The 19,746-nt window shown below is 51.6% G+C and overlaps 1 protein-coding gene and 1 long non-coding RNA gene across 9 annotated transcripts in view; one reads left to right on the top strand and one right to left on the bottom strand.

The window, feature by feature from the left end:
- TYW1B (tRNA-yW synthesizing protein 1 homolog B) overlaps positions 1–16,400 on the bottom strand; it is a 110,828-nt gene extending 94,428 nt beyond the window's left edge. For 3 of the 8 annotated variants that reach the window (XR_012765921.1, XM_075440321.1, XM_075440325.1), the window contains exons 1-7: positions 16,340–16,400; positions 15,090–15,250; positions 14,244–14,384; positions 13,581–13,682; positions 12,582–12,776; positions 11,486–11,767; positions 10,211–10,333 (exon numbers count right to left, since the gene is read on the bottom strand). Coding sequence is in view for 5 of the 8 variants with exons in the window: in XM_075440321.1 (XP_075296436.1) it covers positions 10,211–10,333; positions 11,486–11,767; positions 12,582–12,776; positions 13,581–13,682; positions 14,244–14,384; positions 15,090–15,236 (990 nt within the window). In the remaining 3 variants the exon portion in view is untranslated. Of the gene's footprint in view, positions 1–9,870; positions 9,972–10,210; positions 10,334–11,485; positions 11,768–12,581; positions 12,777–13,580; positions 13,683–14,243; positions 14,385–15,089; positions 15,251–16,289 lie in introns of those variants that run through there. The other 5 variants (XM_075440326.1, XM_075440327.1, XM_075440324.1 and 2 more) reach the window with 4 other exon arrangements.
- A 95-nt stretch (positions 16,401–16,495) lies between these two features.
- On the top strand, positions 16,496–18,675 carry LOC142363747 (uncharacterized). Its single transcript, XR_012765922.1, has 4 exons — positions 16,496–16,580; positions 17,204–17,362; positions 17,457–17,583; positions 18,308–18,675. It is a non-coding gene; the product is annotated as an uncharacterized LOC142363747 (long non-coding RNA).
- Positions 18,676–19,746: the final 1,071 nt, after the last annotated feature.

The following is a 19,746-nucleotide window of genomic DNA, read 5'->3' as shown; positions in this document are numbered from 1 at the left end:
AGGGTCACCCACAGCAGGCTGCACAGCACCGCAGCCAGGCGGGGCTGGAATATCTCCAGAGAAGGAGACTCCACAGCCTCCCTGGGCAGCCTGGGCCAGGGCTCCGTCACCCTCAGAGGGAAGAAGTTCTTCCTCATGTTCAGACGGAACTTCCTGTGCCTCAGTTTGTGCCCATTGCCCCTTGTCCTGTCGCTGGGCACCACTGAAAAGAGCTTGGCCCCATCCTCCTGACACCCACCCTTCAGATATTTGTAGGCATTTATAAGGTCCCCTCGCAGCCTTCTCTTCTTCAGGCTGAACAAGCCCAGTTCCCTCAACCTCTCCTTGTAGGGGAGATGCTCCAGTCCCCTCATCATCCTCGTAGCCCTCCACTGGACTCTCTCCAGTAGCTCTTCATCTTTCTTGAACTGGGGAGCCCAGAACTGGACACAGTACTCTAGATGAGGCCTCACCAGGGCAGTGTAGAGGGGCAGGAGAACCTCCCTCGTCCTGCTGGCCACACTCTTCTTGATGCACCCCAGGATCCCATTGGCCTTCTTGGCAGCCAGGGCACACTGCTGGCTCATGGTCACCCTGTCGTCCACCAGGACACCCAGGTCCCTCTCTGCAGAGCTGCTCTCCAGCAGGTCCACCCCAAGCCTGTACTGGTGCATGAGGTTGTTCCTCCCCAGGTGCAGGACCCTGCACTTGCCCTTGTTGAACCTTGGAATACATCCCCATTTCATGGCACCGCAAGGCTCAGCACAGCTCCTGGTGGAGTTTTTTTTGCTGCTGCCATGGAAGCAGGCCTGAAGCAAAGCAACTGAGCCTCACAAATAAGGACTCAGGATCCCCTCCTCTACCAGTGAGGGCAAATAAAACAAAAAAAATCTCTTCCCTTTCACTGCCACACAGGCAGCCCAGACTTTTTGGGCAGGCACGGGAAGCCCATTTTTGGTGGGTCAAGAGCAGAGGGCACCCAACAGACCCATGCAAGAACCTCAGCATTCCCTGCCAAGGCAGAGGTGCCGCTGCCCCTTGGACAAATCCCGGTTCAAGCGTTCGCAAGGATTTCCTGCAAATCTGCCCATCCACAGCCACATCCGAACACGACCAGCAGGACATGCTGCTGCTCCTTCTCCTCCTCGCTGAAGTGCTCTCTCCAGGACATCGAGGTGCCCCATCTCTCCCTGTGTTCTCTGTTTCACCACATTAAACACTCTTCATAGTAAGATTGCAGGGCGAGAAAGTTAGAAGAAAAGAGACAAACCCCATGCAAAAAGTATTCCCTAAACTACCTTAATTTAGCATTTTTAGCCTCGTGGCTCTATTTATTGATGTGCCACAGCTGGAAAGAAAAAACATGCCCTCTGAGAAGTTTTTACTCCCAGAAGGAAAGTGAGACCCAGAAAATCCCCATTTTGACTGAACTTCATTCCTGCTTCACCTCCCAGTATTCAAACAAGAGGGAACTCCCAGCCTTGTCTCGATTTACAGCCTCCTCCATCAAAAGGCTCCAGGATCTTTCAACAAATGAAAGGCATAAACATTAAGAAAACATCAGGGGCTGAAGCCAGGACTAACAAAACCAGCACTAAGGGAAAAAGTTGGCAAGGCTATCAGGAAAAGACCGCTTTGCAGCAAGAAATACTAGTCAAACTTGCCCAGGGGAGCAATTAAATGGAGTATTAAAGTTCATGAATCCCGTGAACGATGAGTTAAGGTTCTCCCCAAGCACAGCTCTGGAAGCAACACTCCACTGGTGAGAGGACAGCTAGAAAAGCTGATAACCCTTCCTGGAGTCCAGGCTCAGCTGTCAGTGGCATCAGAGGCAAGAACCACGGGGCAGGGTGGGGTTGAAAGTTGATTAGACATCAGGCTGCCCACAGGAACGGCACTCGTTTCCTTACAAAGCAGCCTCCTGCCAGACCAGAACACATGGAAGGAGAACAGGCACAGGGAACAGGCTTCCACAAAGACACTCCTGAACACACCAGACGAGGAGCAGAAGACCACTGGTGCACGGCGGGGACCTTCCTGCTCCAGGCACAGAGCTCTGGCCGTCACCACCACAAACGGACACACAGCTGCCATTTGCTCGGCCCGTGGCCGAAACGCCGTGCCAGCCTCAGCAACACGGGATGCTCGAACTGCTGGCCGTCACCAATAAAAACGGCTCTCAGCATTTGCAAGGGAGCACAAAGACGGATACTGGAAACTTGGACTGAGTAATCAGTGAACCAGCAACACCCCACCAGCAAGAAAATCTTTTCAAAAATACTTCCTAGAGCCTACAGAACCACAGGCTGCACGCCCACTCCACGCAGCGCTGCCCAGTTGAAAGCAGGACAGCTGAGAGACGGGGAACGTGGCAGCCCGTTACCTTGCCACAACCGAAATAGGAGGCGACTGGATCAGAAGCCGAACTCCTAGCATGTGTTTTCAAGAAGTGCCCCTAAAAGTGGGAAAGCCCCTGAGAAGTTCTGACCAATCCCAGTGGAAAAAAATCTTGGAAGTGAGATTGGTTTTTTTTCCCCTCCCTCCTGTAACAGAAGCCCTTGTGACTTTTCAGTAATGACCTGGAAGGAAGTCTCCATCCACATGCACCTCGCCATGCTGTAGAACAGCAGCAGGCCCCTGGCACCACGCTGAGGCAGTGGGTACCAGCTGCCATCCAGAGAAAGGATGCTGGTCAAACAGACCCCTAGCTCAGCCCCCACAGAGGGAACCCTGTGTTTTCTTCTGTTTGAAAAGCCAGTGCTGAGATTTTTGGACTTCAACAACAGCATTTGAAGCCCAAACTCATGCAGACAAGTAATGACAGAAGACTTTGGCTGCTATCCAGCTGAACCAGTCTGAAAGGACACTGCACATCTTCTGTGAAATGCAGAAGGATACACGACCCCACCGCTTTCTTACAGGTTCAACATCAGCCACAGTCCTCGAGGACAAAAAAATTCCCAGATCACAGCTATGCACATCTCTCTGCATGGCTACAGGAGGGGTCTAAGATTGCCTCACTGAGCTCCAACATCACTGCTCTGCGGTAGGGAAGGCTTTCACGAGGTGGCATTAAACCACAACTCCATTTCCCATGCTGCTGCCCAATTCTGTCAGCATTTTTTGATGCGGGAAATACCTTGGACGCACCAAAAAGATGACTGATTTTCAAAGGCAACAAAAGAATCAAGAAACATGTCTATCTCCACCCAAAAGTGACCAGCTTCTATCTGAACACTGGGCCACACAGCCACATTTTTATTCCTTTCTTCTGTGCTACAACGATCACAGCTAAAACCCAGGCAACACGATTTAACAAGAGTCCGGAGCCACCTGGCCTAAAACCTGTAAGGTTTTCCACTGCAGTCTTCTGCCTTCTCCCACACAGAGCATACAGCACACGTCCTTTCACATCTTTCAAGATTTTGCACTTTTTTTTTTTTTATAAATGGCTCTGTGAAAGACTTCTCCACTCCATTTCTTTCTTTTCCTTACAGTTTAGGACTAAAGAAAGGCCGTCTCATTTCAAGACCAATCTTTCAAGTGATCAAAACGCCATGTGCACCTTTAAAAAAAAGCCCTGATGCATTTGGATTCTGCAGTCCTTCGCTGTGTTTGGAGCAGCCTCCAGTCAATCCGAGCTAACACCAGCTGGAGGTGCATTTCCTCCTAGCAACTCTCCTTCTAGAAAAGCCAGCCCTTCCCAGCAACGCAGCTGCCTGGACTGCAGACTGCTGCTTTGTACTAGAAACCCCGAACATCTTCCACAGAAAGGAAGGCACCCAGTGCACTGACCCAAGTCAGACGTCAGCAAGAAGCAGATGGTCCTCATACCTGCCCTAGAGATGCAGCTCTTGCTGGTCTTCAGAATTCCTGTGACACTGGAAGGCACCTAACCATAACAATGTTCATACAGGTTATGAAACACTAGGAAAAGCATCGAGCAGAAGAGCTCCACGCCTGGGACCTTGAAAATGCCTCTAAATATCTGCAGGGTGGGGGTCAGGAGGATGGGGTCAGACTCTTTCCAGTGGTGCCCAGCGACAGTATAAGGGGCAACGGGCACAAACTGAAGCAGAGGAAGCTCCAGCTGAACCCGAGGAAGAACTTCTTCCCTCTGAGGGTGACGGAGCCCTGGCCCAGGCTGCCCAGGGAGGCTGTGGAGTCTCCTTCTCTGGAGATATTCCAGCCCCGCCTGGCCGCGGTGCTGTGCAGCCTGCTCTGGGTGACCCTGCTTGGGCAGGGGGTTGGGCTGGGTGACCCACAGGAGGTCCCTTCCAACCCCTGCCATTCTGTCCGATTCTGTGAATACATTATCAAAGCCAGAAGGAAACTGCCTGTTTTCTACCACAACCAGACTTGACTGACTGCGAGATCCTGTGAACTAGTCAGTTAGGAAAACAGACCAACACAGATATCCAGGAGCCCTGCAGAGCACCCCTCAAGAGGCAAAGCTCCACTTTCCAAAATTAAAGGCTGAAGAGCCAGAAATTACTCAGTGCTTCATCCTCTCACAGGGGACACATCACAGTTCCACGCACCCAACCGCACCAACTGCTTTTCCACCAAAACCTTGTGCTCCACACCTGGGGCTCTTCTGCACGCTTGCTCACAGCAGATGATCTGTAACAGCACTCCTCTTTCTAAAGCCACCGACCCAGTGCTGTTCCAGTAGTGCTGACCACCACAGGGACTCAGCCCAAGTGAGCTGGGTCAGAACAAACCTCTGCATGGGGTTCCCTTGGTAACACAGAAGAAGACCCAGACCGCCTGGCCGTGAACCACTGGTGCAGAAGCTCTGGCCACACCAGTGGCAAAGAGGAACGCGATTTTCTCATACAAAAGCTTCACTTTCATTATCAGGAGAAAAATCCACAGCACAGTTTGGCATAAGTGCAAGTACTCTGTGCAATACAAAAACAGTTTAATGCCATGTGACAGTGTCCAGCTCCTCCCGTAGATCTGAGATAACACTCCTGCCATTCTCTTACGCCACACTCTTCTGTTCAGAAGGCTGTTAGGAGAGGCTCCATCTCATCTGCATATCCACACCGCCTACCAAAACACAACCCCCATCTCATGCCAAGCCTCTGCACCCAGCAGCAACACAGGGACGTCAGAATATCAGCTCTGACATGAACTAGGCAAGGCAGATCCTTTGCCTGCTTTGGCAGTCCAGGTACCAGGAAAGGAAGCAACGTTGTGGCTCACCTCACAACAGGCAAGACACAGCAGCTCCCACTGCCCGTAACTGGTGCTGCCCTTCACAGAGGGGCAGGACCCTGAGCAAGGCCAAGATCTGCACTTCCGCAGCCGAGAGCCCCTTACAGAGGACACTGCCCACTGGGCAGTCACGGCAAAGCAGGAGCAGGTTTGACTGGAGACGACGCGTGGCCAGGCCCCTGCCAGCTGCCCCGCCAAGCGACCGACCCGCAGGGTTTGCCCAGCAGAACACGGATGCATTTACTGCACCTCACAACACCTTACCCAAACAACATATTCATCTGGCAGCAGATGCCACGCTCCCACCAGACAACCTTGTGCTACTCTGTCCCCAGATACAGCAATGACATCAACGGACCGCTCCCTCCATGCTTCTCCCGCTAATTACCATCATCAGATAATTACTTTGTGCACTGATGTGTGGACTTCCATTCAGCTGTGTTATATGGCTGGCAAGAACCTGAAAAAATGCACAGGAAAAATAAAACACCCGAGAAACACAGCACAAAGCCTGTGAGAAACGGTAAGCAGATGGGCTGGACTGCTGCAGGCTAAACCCTGATCGTCTCCAACAACAGATGGGTAAAGAAAAGGGTGCAAAGAAAAGAGGAAGCCCAATACTCGGGGGGACTTCAGACTTCCAGAATTTTTCTTATCTCTCAGCTCTGCTTCACTGCCCATTTACTGACTAATTTACAACAGACTAAAGAACAGCAAGTGATATGGGATCTACCAGCCAGGGCAAAAATAAGAGTCTTCATTCACAGATCTCAAAGCCCTTCACAAAGGCTCATCAAGGAAGCTAGTATCATACCACATGCCAAAGACAGAATGTCCAGCCAAAGGCTACCTTTAATTTTTTTATTTTTTTCCCCTTTTTCATCGGGCACTCCCAAGTCTTACATAGAAAAGGCAAGCCTCGAGATGTCCTGTAATGTTCTTTATGACTTGTGGTTCTTTTCCATAGTTAAGGTTAAGAGAAGAAAGATTTGAACACAGGAAGGGGAAAGGGTCCCTGTGACAAATCCAGATTTTAATGCCAGAAGTAGTCCCCAAGCAGTTCAGTGATATTTCTTGAAGTGTATTTTAAGATGCAGGATCACCCTGAAATCTGAGACAGAGTAGCAGAGGTCAAAATCCAGCCCCGAGACTGAGTTGTTGCAGGTAAGAGCACATTTTCTCTACAGGGATCTTTCACCCATTAAAAGTTAGAGAAAGTTTTTCCAGAGCTCTAAGTGTGTACATCATTTTTAGCTGTTTCTAAACCTGACAGCTAAGTACACCAGCTTTCTTCAATTCGGTTAAAATACAGCTAACAATTCTGACATGCTCTCAAAAGTTTCTGCAGTAACACTTAACACCTGCAAACCTTGTACATTACATTTGTAAGCCTTAACACTCACTGCCCTATTTCAAATAAAACTCCAGCCAACTTCGTTAAAAGTTTCTTCACCTCGGGGCAGCAAGGTTTGGCCTCCCATGTGTACACTCACAAGGGGCTCTCAGGAAACACTGAGTGGTGTGATTCACAGTTCCCGTGGTGGTAAAATGCCTAAGGCAGGATGGCTTCTCAGGGCAGAGTGCCAAAGGGGATCAGGAAACCTCCCCCGGGGCAAGCGGACACGGAAGGAGACCATGCTCCCTGGGACATACTTGGTTCCCTGTAAGCTCCGTCTTGCTCTCTCTCGCAGACACCCCTCCTCTGTACGTACACTGCAAATGTGACTATTGGTATCATTAAACTTTTTGTTGTAGCAAACAAGAACATTAATCTCAAAGTTGCGTCAACAAAATATGCCCATCTGATTACTTCCCATCCTATCCAAAAAAATAGAATATTATTATTACCATCACTCATGCCTGCAGCTTGTAAATATGAAGGTTAATAAAGCCATTTCATTCCATGGAAACAAGTCTAGATTGATCTGTCTTTCTAGTTTATCACAATCTCCAGCTGTGGGAGATAATCCCCATTAAGAAACAGTGTCACTGTGATTAATAACAGTCTTGCAGGCCACAAACATACCCATGAGATTTCACATTTTACCTGATAAACACATTTCAGCAGAGTAACTTTGGAGGACAGGGAAAGTGTGCCACAACTGTACAACTAAAAAGTCCACCTAGTTAAGAAACACACTAAGAACCACACTGCCTTCTGCTGCTGCATAAAAGCAATTTGGAGAACAGGCCCAGGTTCTCAGCTTGTAAAACCAAGCAGCTGGCAGGGCAGGAAATGCAGAGAAAAACCAGACCTCAACCCCCCAGCTGCGCACCACCCAGCCCTGGAACATCAGGCACCTGAGAGAAGCAGGCTCAGCCCTCCCCAGCCCTCCCTCAGGCCGTGGTCCTGTTAGGAGCTGTTGGACTACCATGCCCAGCAGCTCCCTTCATGAACGCACAGACACTATCTGTGCTGATATAAAGGTCTGAGTCTAGCTCAGGACCTGCTAAGCATCACCTGCAACCATTTGTCATGACAGCAACTTCCAAAAATTTAATTACTCAGCGAAAAAAAAAGGGCTGGATTTTAGCAGCTATGCAGTAGTCATCACCACATAGCATGAGAAGTTGTTAACAAGGTGTAGAATTTACTATCAGTCCTCTTTTTACGTACTGGAATGATTTCCTGTTGCCACCCAACCTTGTGACAATTTTTGTGCTCAGACTCAGTGTGCACAATCCACCAGCACCTTGAACTGTGTGCCTTTACCCTCAGCAGCTCTTTAAAAATCCATCTCTTGGACAAGGCAGAGTATGTAATAGCTACAGCTCTACCAGGAAGAGAGGTCCTGGCATTGACCTTGAACCCCTGAATCCATCCGCCTGATCCAGGTGATCGCTGGAATCCAGGAGCTGTCTCAGGCCTTTGACAGTATTTTGTCAAGTGCAGTGAAGCTGCAGCACATGGGAAAAAAAGTCAGAAAACAAAACTCAGCCTTGATTTCCATCAAGTCAGGCAACAGGAGATGGATGCAAAATTAAATTAAGATCACCTGCAGAGATGTGAGCAAACATTTGTCAGACACTCTTGCCTCCACAGCATCACTCTGCCATCCCACGAGAGGCAGGACAACAAGGAATTATGACTCCCTGCAACCACACATCTGTCGTACCTGCTAGCCATTCTCACAAGAGGCACCACATGCCTGCAAGAGAGATCAACGCTGGACCCTAAAACCTTTCGAGTTAACTACACTGCACAAGGCAGAACCTCCTGTTCCACGTCCCACACGCAGGGGAGTTGATACACAACACTGACATCCACAAAAGCCAGGCTGGAAACTGGCAGGCACCTTGCAAATCCAGGTAGCTGCGTATGAAGAAGGGTCTGTGATATAACCCTGAAATACCCAAGATTCCTTCACGCTTGCCAGCTTCTATACGGATGGTTCAGATACCATAATCCAAAGCACTTGTCTTCCAGTAATCCTTACCAACACAGGCACCAGATTACATCAGAGTAAACAAAAGCATCAGACTAATTTTACACAGTTCAGCATTCTGCGAGAGAAAAAAAAAAATGGCTAAAAGGGGACAATGTAACTCATTGCGAAAAGAATTATGTATTGCACAAACTCATAGCCCCTAAAGTGAAGATCAGACTTAAAAAACAGAGATGCACTGTGTTTAAACAGCTACACCTTCCCACCTGGGAGCAAGAGAGCCTGATCATGATAAATTACTTTCATAAATGCAGATCATCCTGCTCTTTCATATCAAGTCTTCAGCATTTATTTTCATCACAGTAAATAACTGCACCTATGGGATCACTTCACAATTCAAGTGTTTGCATCAACCTGTTGCAAGTCCCTGTGCACGTTCCCCAGGAGATTCACCACCAAGACAAAGTCGCTCCTCCTCCCAGCTAACAACAGGAACAGCATCGGTTCAGGCTCCCTCACGAAACATCTGCACAGCTGTATCCTGCCATTGCTCTGGAAACAACAGCCCCGTGCAAGAGAGCTGAGAATTTGTATTAAAGTCACCACTGAGGGCCCTTTCTCCATCACCTGCTCTAGTTACAGAAGCAAGAAACCAGAAATGCAGATCGCAGCCAGGCAGATCCACCACACGGAACAGGAATAAAGGGGCCGGTAAGGAGAACTACTTTGTTTAAGGTTTCAGAATTAATCCAAAAACCTGCAACATGACTACAGCAGAGCAGCTCAGTGGCATCAACGACAAAGAAAGGCTGAGCCACAGTTTCAGGGCCTCCTGTCCCATCAGCTGATAACCGCTCATGTCCAAAAGGGCCAGGACACTTCCACGCCCAGCGGGTACTTCCAGTCCTCACCACCGTCCCACGCAGAGACTGGCACTTCAAGGACTTGGCCATGTGCAGAGGCAAGAGTGCAGCATCCAGCTGCCAGGGCAGGACGAGCCTTTGCCAGCTCCTCTGAGGAAGAGGCAGCAGATCTCAAGCCGCAGCTCGCAGATGAGTGCCTGTGCTCAGGCAGAAGCTGTCCCTCAGAGCAGAGCGGCCACTTCAGTCAGAGCCACAAGAACCACATCGACACGCAGACACTTGCAGTTCAGTAGTAACTTCCACATACAACGCACAGGCCTCTCACTGCTCAGGCAGAGCGACAAGAAGGCCAAGGAGAAAGCCCCGCTCCCCCTCATGACCCCCCAGCACAACCCACGCCTGACTTGCAGCTGACGTACCCGCAGGCCGACACAGGGCCAGGGTCTGTGTTCAGGCACTGGACTGTCAGTCACAGCAGCAGAGATGCACGTTCAGATCCGAATGTCAGCTGTGGAAGCAGTTTTCCCCTCAGACTGAAAATAACAGGTCACCACTGCAGCATTTGCTTGGTGAGCAAGTCACAGCTAGCTGGTAACTATATCCAGCACACCTCCATGTATGTTCTTCTGCAGGACAGGTTCTCCAGTAGCTCATATTTCACTCTCCCTCTAGCTAGACCCTACAGATTTGAATCCAGCAGGCAACATTTTGATCAGTGACAAAGACCTGACAGTTCCACGCTCCCTCTAACAACGGTACCTTTGCTTTCTTCATGTGGCTCATGATATTGCCGAGATCTTCAACATCGACGACAGAATTTGTGCTTCCAGCTTCCTCAGCATCAGCCTCCTCCTCACTACTGGTTTCAAACAACTCCTCTGCCTGTGTGAGAGATCAGAGGAAAAAAGAAAAATAAGTTAGGAATGTATCTGAATGTTAAAAGACCTTTATCTGTGCTAACCAGTGAAATCAGCTCTCACAATCAGTAGACTAATGAAAAGCAAGGAATAGTCTACCAATAAGCTACACAATGCCTACCAGATGCACTTATACTTGGAGCTTTTCTTAGTATGTATTTTTAAGACTTCAGCAGCACACAGACCAGCTAAAATTCAGCCCAGATATGCCACCTCCATATTGCTCTGTTCTCCTCACCTGCTTATCTGATCACACAAGAAGTGGTACTACAGAGAAGCCCAACTGCCACAGCATACCGTGACGATCTGGAAGGCCAAACCCCTTTATCTCCTCCAAGTGCTGAATAAACAGGCAGCAAGAGCTCTGCTTTCAGAGTTGAATGCTTCACAGAGCAGCAAAGTTGTCTCCCTTTCGGTGCACAGCCAAAGTACAGCAACAACAGCATTGGTGCAGCTGCAAGATTGATCCCTTCTGGTTCCTGCAGCCGCCAGCACACCCAAACCCCCTCGGCCAGAACAGCCCCTATTTTCCTATACGATCCAACGTGGCCACAGCAGTCATTTCCAACCCAAAATAAATGGCTCACATGGAGGGTTAAAGGGCCACAGCAGCTCTGGGTCTCGCACTGTAGAGCAAGATACGAGTATTTCTTATTCAAAACCTGCACTCAGCCAACACTCCAGAAGACAGAGAAGTGACCACAGGCAGACACATTCAGAGCAAACGCAGGACTTGCTCAGCTAACCCTCTCACAGCTGCCTTTGGAAAAGCCTCGGGATGCAGGCAAAGCACCTAAGGTTCAGCAAGCTGAAGTGGAAGCAGGTTAACAGCTCACAGGGAACCAAATGCTTCACTTGGCCATGAGACAAAGCAAAGACTCTGATAAGAACCCAGACTGGCTCCCTGGAGCATCTGCCACAGCAGATACCTCTCCCTGTTCCAGGGGAAGGCTCCCTCATCACGTAAACATCATCTAGCCTGGGATCTCATCCCTTTTCCCCCTCTACTCCAGAACAGAGAAGTATCAAGCTCCCACAGCCCCGCTCTGGGCTGTAGGAGAAAAGAGAGGAGTCAAACAGTGCTTCAAGGGACACTAAGCCAGAAATAAAGACCCACCTCAGCATTCTCAGATTCTGATGCCCTGTGTTCATGATCTGAGCTCTCCTTGCTCTGCTTCCCCGAAGATTTGCACTTCCCTTTCTTGCACTTCCCGCTGCAGGGCTTCTTTTCCCCTCTGCAGAGGGCCTGGAGTCGACTGAGGAATTTGGCTTTCCAAGCTTCAAAGTCAGCCTCAATGCTGCCATGCTTGCTCTGGGCCACGTTGCAGTCCCCCTCGGCACGTGTCATGATACGGCTGGCACCGAGCATCCACAGCCACCTGTCAACGTTCCTTCCAACCTAGGACAGGATGAAGGTTAGGGCAAAATTAAATGAAGCCGACTGTAAACAAAGCAGGCACCTACGAAAGCACGGAGCAAGCCTGGAAGCAGAGCTCGTGAGCTGCACAGGACTGCGAGGCAGGGGCTTCAGGACTCCCTCTTACCTGCTGACGCAGAGCACAGACACAGCCAGGCCAAACAGCCCCCCACACCCTCAGGCTCCCATCTGAAAACCCCTCTGCTGTCGCACTGACAGGGAACGAGATGAGCCCTGGGAACAAGTGTCTTTGTGCGACGCTTGTTGGTCAGAACGGCCACGTGCCCAACCGTGTCCCGTGGCCCCAGCTCTGCAAACACAACCACCAGTCACACCATTCTTCTGACTGAAATGAAACTCATCACTGGGCTAAGGCACTGTCATATTTTACATCAGGAAACAAAGCTAAAATCCAAATGATACAGCAAAGTGTAGAAGTTCAAGAAAAGCGCTCAAAACTAGAAGAGCAGCGAGTAATAGAGTTTACAGCACGGTGCCCTCACACACCGACAGAAAGCTTTCAAAGCTGGGGAACTGACGCAGCAAGGATTTACCAGATGCATCGCCGTACCTCCCAGAATAACGCAGGGCTTATGGGACTCCTCTGCCATTTAGAAGCGCAGCACAACTGCTTCAAAGCTGCGCTGCCCAGGCCTAAACCCCGTCCCGAATCAAGTCTGCACAACTGCTGCAATTCACACACAAACTACCAGTACCATTCAGCTTTGCAGCATTTCGGAAAGCTTGGCCTTTCACAGGAGCAGAAATCAAGGGAAGGTGCACAGGAGAGACTCACTGTGTTGTAGTGATCAACATAAACCGAGTTTCCCAAGCCAAACACAGCGTATCTCAGGCCTTTCAGGTGCGTTCTCCCAAAGCGGAAGTCATTCGCAGCCTCTTCCAGCCACTTGCAGAACCACGCCGCGCTCTCGGCTGGCTCCCCATCTGTGTACGTAGCGACCAAGAACACACAAATGCTCCTGCTGCTTGTCTGATAATATAAAGAGAACAGAAAAGATGACTGCATTTTTCAGAACACTTGACACCAGGAAGAGAGCTGTAACACACTGACAGCTGCAAGAAGCCAAAAGAAGTGATTTTTGCGCAGTGGATTAAGAACCTTTGGTGTGGGACGCTGTAGGTGATAATCCCAACAGTGGGGAACAGCCACCCTCCCTGCAAAACCACCTTAAGCTAGCCAAATGAGATCCAGCTGTCTTCCCCCTGCCTGAGAGACACAGCAGTAAACCAGAACTGAACACCTACCTTCCCCACCACAATCAACAGCTTCTTGGACAGACTCTGGCAATGATAAAGTCACCCAGGGATTCACAAAGCAGCCACCAATATTTATGGAAGGGGGGGGAAAAAAAAAAAAAAAATCCATCAAGGATTACTCAGTATAAATACACCTCCCAAGAAGTCTTTGAAGGCTGCAGAAGTATCACTGTCTGCTCATGCTGAACCCTTCCCCAGGTGCAAGCTGTCACAGACAGAACACAGGGACATGGTGCAGTCGCTCTCACGTATCTCACACCCAAGTCACAGAACTAGAGCAAAGTCACAACCAGCATCAAAACAGTCTACGTGATCCTTGCTGAGTTGCCTTCAAAATTCAGGTATTTTCTGCTGACAGTTGATGAACCAGACTTGCTTAAGTACAAGGGAAGCGATTTTCAACACACACCTTTGGGGATTTCCAGGGTAGCAAGAGAGAAATACATGAAAATGGAAAAGCACCATCACAATCCCAGCAAAAGCTTGGGTTTATTATTCATATTTATGCAGTACCTACCTCCTCTGCTAAGCAATCATCCGGATCATAGTCTCCCATGCTAATGACTTCCACAGGCAAGTTAAGGGAAACAACCGCTCCAGCCAGACCTTGGGCAAATCTCTGAAAAAAGAGAGATGTAGAAAGTTACCAACTGCTTCAGCCCAGCTATAGTACGGGTCAAACCAGCCCTGCCCTGGCCACCAGTCACAACATGTCTCCCAGCACAGGAAGAACAACGACACACGAGAACCGGACGCTGGACCTGTAACTCCTCACATTTAAAAAAGTGAAGTCCACTGGCTGAGCTACGTGAGTCTTAATGACTAATGATTTTACATGCACACACACAAAACCTACATCTGAGAAAGAAAGCACCCAAACCAGCAGTTCCCTCTAACAAGGCCTGCTAGCAAATTAAGAGTATACTGAAGAGTAAATTCTAAGCTTCATAATTAATGTCTCTACTGCATGCCCCACTTTGAATACAGGCAGTAGAACAAATGTTATTTTTATATAATTGTCACTTATTTTTTGTGTTGGGCAGTGACTTCTAACGAACATGCTGACAAGCTTTCAGACTTTTACATAGTGCAGTGTTACTAAGGCAAGCAACACACTTCAACCTCAACAAGATTGCTAATCAACTTCATCTGTGTGGAGAGAGAAAAAAGTAACTCCTACCTTTGCTGTGCCAGTCTGAGACCCATAGAAAATCTTCACCCCAGCAACATAGACCTCCTTTGCCTGCAGGCTGCCATATCCATTGACTACTTTCTCTTTGATTCCTCCAGATGAAGCGGGATTCCCATTGGAGTTTTCACCCTATGAAACAAGCGTTGTGTTGCATTCAATCCTTTTTCAAAGTGACACGAGCCCCATTTTCCCAAAACCATTTATAACTCAAACCCTGTGACCAGACTCTCAGCACTATGCAGCTGCAACAGTCAAAGCATTTCAGCCTCTCTCACACCTCGAGAAACACATGAGTACCTACTTCTCTGAGCTAGGCCATGCTACAAGACACTCATCTCTCACACTGGGGAGATCGACAGGATCCAGCTGACCCCGAGAACCTCCCAACTCCTGCAGCAGAACTCCACTCCCCTGCACGAGGAGGTTTTAACTTCCTGAATGGCCTCATCCCCCTCCCAGCCTAAATCCAGCCCAGCCTTGCCATTACCATCATTGGTAACGCAAACCTGCAAACACCAGGCACCAGCAGAGCGAGTTACCTGAAGGGACAGAGCAGCCCAGGCTGGCACACTCTCTCAGTAACAGAGGGAGAAGCGTTCAGCTGAGATCTGCTCTAACATCAGCACACACAGGGCGCTCAGTTACCCACAGCCACGAGCCCACCCAGACCGAGGATTACAACCACCAGCTGAAATAAAGCCCCTCTGGGATTTGCAACAACCTCGGTGGGCCCGCAGCGAGCGGCACATTTCACTGCACCAGTGGGGACCTTCACCTGGCAACTGCTCCCTTCCACACACAGATTTTGGGGCCTCCTCACACAAAAGTGCTTACATGCTCAGTTACCTTCTTCTTGGTTTTGGCGGTGGTAAACTGAACGACGATCCAAACGCTGATCCCAAAAGCAACAGCTGAATAGATGTAAAATCTGTGCAGCCACACGGACACCAGGCAAGTACAGAAGAAGCCCCACGCATCCATCGAGACATCTAAATCTAGAACAAACTGCAGATTTAGCAAGGGCAAATGCCTACAGTGCAACTTTAGTATGAGCACACAACAGATAACCCTCCAGCACCCACAGCCCCACACCGTGAGCTCTTCCTCAGGCTCTGCAGAGAGCAGCTTTTGGCTGAAGACAAGACACCAAGCAGGAACCAAGGAGCCTTCGCCTCCCCAGAGATGTGCCAGCCATGTTTCACCTGTGTACCCACACTAACACTTTATGCTGCTATATGGGAACTCCAGGTTTTTCTGAGCTCGAGCAGGCTCTGCCATAAGGAAAGGCAGAAAACATCCGGGCTGAGCGTGCACCTGAAACTAAAAATTCCTTGTGGAACATCCACTGGATCGCACGGGCCTCGACGTTGCACAGAGCCGACGCAGGCAGACCTCTGGAGCTGGAAAGCTCCATTCCGAGGGGGAAATGAGCTCCCCAGCGCTCGCTGCTGAGCGCAGCCCTCGCTCGCTGGGCACCACACCACGACAGCCGCTCTGACCCAGAGCTGCCAGGCCGCGCTGGAACCCGGCTTCAGCCGAAAGCGCTTTCTGAGGGCTCCCTCGGGGGAGGTTTGACTCGGAACCGCCGAGACTTTCCACGCCGGTTCAGAACATGCCAGGTTGGTAAGGGCCCAGCCGGGAGCGCGGTGCCCGCCACTCCCAGCTCACCCCGCACACCCCGGAGCTCCGGGGAGGCCCGCTGGCGGGGGAACACGGCCGGCGCCCCGTCGCCCGTACCGCAGCCCCTCGGGCCTGGTTCCGGCAGGCCTCGGGCAGAGCACCCAGACCCAGCCGTGCCCAGAGGCTGCGACCTCGGCCGCCTCGTCCTCCCCGGGCTGCTCCTCACCGCACCGGCTCGAAACCCTGCGGGGAGGGGATCCCCTCACCCTCCACCAGCGACACCGAGCGCTCCCCCCCGCAAAAACCCCGCGGGGTCCCGGGCCCACCGGGCAGCTCCGGCCCCTGAGGCAGCAGCCTCAGCGCCGCCGGCCCGCACCAGCCCAAACCCCCTCACGGTTCTCCCCCCGCGCTCACCGACCCCGCTCCGCTTCCGCTCCCGCTCATCCCCGGCGGAGCCCCCTCACCTCGGGCCCGCCGCCGCCGCCTCCCCGCCTTCCCCTCACGGACGGCGTTCGCGGGGCGGCCGCGGCCAATAGGGAAGCAGCGCGGGCGCTTCCTGCGGCGGCGGCCAATGGGGAGGCAGCGCGGGGCCGCCCCGCCCACCGCCCTCTGCGCGCGCCCCCCGCCATGTCGTGCCTCACCGCGCAGCCGCGGCTCCGTCTCAACCCCGCGGCCGCGGTGCGGGCAGCGCTCCGGCATCGCCCGGTACCGCAGCAATTGGCTGCCGCGGGGAGCGGGGAGGGCTGGGCTGGGGCCGGGGGGGCGGCCGCGGCCCGGGCGGGGGGAGCGGCCCGGTGGCGATCCCGCCCGTGGCAGCGGGGCTCCGCCGCGGCCTGAGGCGTCCGCGGGGTCGCGGAAGGGTTCGGACGGGAGGGACCCGGCAAGGGCCTTAAATCGCTTCCCTGCGGCCCGTTTGAATCTGCCCGCTTTCCGTTTAAACCCATCGCCCCTCGTCCTGTCGCGACAGGCCTCGCGACAAAGCCTGTCCCCATCTTTCCTATGAACCCGCTGGAAGGGCGCGGTAAGGCCTGCCCGGAGCCTTCTCCCCTCCGGGCTGAGCAGCCCCCGCTCTCCGGCCTTTCCTCACGGGGATGTGGGGCCGACAGCTCGGTAGCTCCCGGCCTCCTCTGTTCCGCCTTGTTACAATCGGGTGCAATGCTTCCCTCTTCCCAGTCCCCGGGGACTCCACCGGACGGCTGCCACGGAGAGCGGCTTGGCGACTCCGTCAGCCCGTTCCCTCGGGACTCGGGGATGCGTCTCATCAGGTCGCATAGACTTCAGTTTGTTCAGGCTCTTCAGGTGGTCACAGACCTGATCTTCTCTTACAGCGGGAGGGACTTTGCTCCCCCAGTCCCATCATGAGGTCCATCGACTCGAGCGGTGTGGGAGGAGAGTGCCAGTGCAGGCTGAGGTGAAGAAGTTGTTGAGTACCGCAGCCTTCTCCTCCTCCATTGTTTCCAGTTTGCCAGCCTTGCGCATCAGGGAGGGTATGTTGTCTTTAACCTTCTTCTGGCTAACATAGCTGTAGAAGCCCGTCTTCTAATCTTCTTATAAGTTTTCTAACCTGGTCTTGGTCTCCAGGGAGAAAGATGTCGACGTGGTGCTGCAGACGCACACGGTGTTTGTCAACGTCTCCAAAGGCCAGGTGGCGAAGAAAGATCTCATGCGAGCGTTTGGGGCGGATGACCAGACGGGCGTCTGTAAGATGGTAGGCTTCACATGCTGTGCGTTGGACGAGCTTGGAGACGGCTTTGCGAATGGTTTACGTAAGCCTCACACAGACATGGAAGGTTGGGTTGTTACTAGAAGGTTTTCGTAGAACGCAGCGCTGCTGCAGGCGGCTGAAGGGGTTGTTTGCCTGTTAAGAAATGGGTAGAAAGCAGTGGTAACTCTGTGGTATAGTCTTAGTTTTGTATGTGCATCTGGCTGAAGAGAGTTCCAGCTGTTCTGTGTAACACACGGCTTCTGTGCAGAGATATCTCTGGACACAGAAAAAAGGTGAGGCAGCGCTGAAGAGTTTCTCCCCTCAGATATGTTATTAAGGGGGCAGGGAAGGGGAGGGGGTGGTTGCTTACTTTGGACAGTTCAAGTCAGTGTTGAGATCAGATCTGATTTCGTAGTCCTTCCTGGTAGGATAGCAACTGTGGGATTGTGGGTGGTGTGAATTCACGTAAAGCTGCGCTTCTCTTGCTGCAGTTCAGCATTTCTGTGGTGGGTGTTTTGTCTGAAGTCTTTCCAGTGTTGTCTGTCATAATGAGGTCCACTGGTGCTTCTTCTTCATCATTCACTGGTGGTTCAGTGATGGTGGTTCTTTTCCTGCACTTCACCTCTAACGAAACCATTTAAGCAATTGTTAAATTTAACAAAGCTACTAGAGTTTGTAGTCAAATGGGAGGTGTTTATTAACAGGTTTCTTTATTTTTACTGCACAGATTTTATCCAAAGAGGAGCTGCAGGTATCAGACAAGGAACGACAAAGACAGCTGGAGCAGATGTTCAGAGACATTGCGACCATCGTGGCTGACACGTGTGAATCCTGAAGCAAAGAGCCAAGATGCAGACCCGTAGGGAAGAAGAGAGATTGTCTTCGTTTTGCTGGAGCTGGCCAGCCTCTGTGTTCACTGTTGGTGCCTCTTCTTCCCTCCACCCCTTTGCTGGCAGTGATTTGGCATACAACGATGGTGCATTCTGTACAAGCTGCTGCCACAGGGGTCAGTGCATGGGCATTCATCTGGAGCTGTGGGTGACTGCAGGTTGTCCAGGTCGTAATAAATGAGCTGCCACACAGCTGATTCCCTCAGGTCCTGGATACCTCTCTCCTTGGTCGTCCACTTGCTGGGTGGCATAGAATACCTTCCTTGAAGCGGTACCTGTCCCTCACGCCTGACAGGAGCTGTCTCCAAAGGCTGAGGCCTTGTGTCCCTCTTCCCATTGCCTGGTCAATGCCCTTTCCCTAGCCAGGGATCCCAGTTGCCAGGCTTCCCTTCCTCTGATTCCAAGCGATTGGCCCCACTGTCCCAGCATCAGAGCAGCCAGGTGGCAATGTTCTCACCTGGATGCTGGCTGAAATCTTTTCATATATCTCGCAGCTCACCCAGAGATAAGGATCGGGTGATTGCCTCTGGTCCTTCCTCCTGTTCGCGTGGTGACCCAGCTTCATCTTCACCCCTGCAATCTGATTCGTTTGTGTGTTTCTTCTGTATGGGGGTGCCTGGTACCGGCACGGGTTGGTTCTCTGGTTCAGCTGCAGTGCCTGTCGCTGGTGTTTGGGTAGCCGCCGTGCCCGTCGCGGGGACTGGGGTGGCTGCGGTGCCCGTCGTCGCGATTGGGGTGGCTGCGGTGCCCGTCGTCGCGATTGGGGTGGCTGCGGTGCCTGCTGCAGGGCTTTGAGTGGCTGCAGTGCCCGTCATGGGATTGAAGTGCCTGCAATGCCTGTCGCGGGGGTTGGAGTAGCTGCACAGCAGCATGTCTGCACCGGGCACCGGTAGCAGATGAGGTGGCATTTTTAAGTAGTCGGTTAACTCTAAGTAAGACCTGGCACACATTCAGGAGAAGTAGCAGTAGGAGCAGTCTTGTTGAGACATCCCAAGGGTATTTGAAATTCTCAAAAGCTGTTGGAATTAGTCTAGAGAAAAAGGGGAAGATGAAGGAAGATAGCTTCTCCATAGCTTGGCTCTGAAAGAGAAAAATACAGATGTGTAATTATTAACAGTTCGCACCAGATGGCTCCCGAAGCGCAGAGATGAAGCTGCTGCTCTGCCCTGCGCACTGCTCACCGCCGCTGAGCACAGATCAAAAGTCGGTCCCGCAGCCAGGGATTTTATCAAACCGTAAGCCAGTGCCACACAGCAGAGCAGAGCAAAGCGGTAGC

Source organism: Opisthocomus hoazin, chromosome 20, assembly GCF_030867145.1.
Source record: "Opisthocomus hoazin isolate bOpiHoa1 chromosome 20, bOpiHoa1.hap1, whole genome shotgun sequence".
Lineage (NCBI taxonomy): Eukaryota > Metazoa > Chordata > Aves > Opisthocomiformes > Opisthocomidae > Opisthocomus > Opisthocomus hoazin.
The sequence above is the reverse complement of the archived record's forward strand: the minus strand, read 5'-3'. Positions and strand labels throughout refer to the sequence as shown.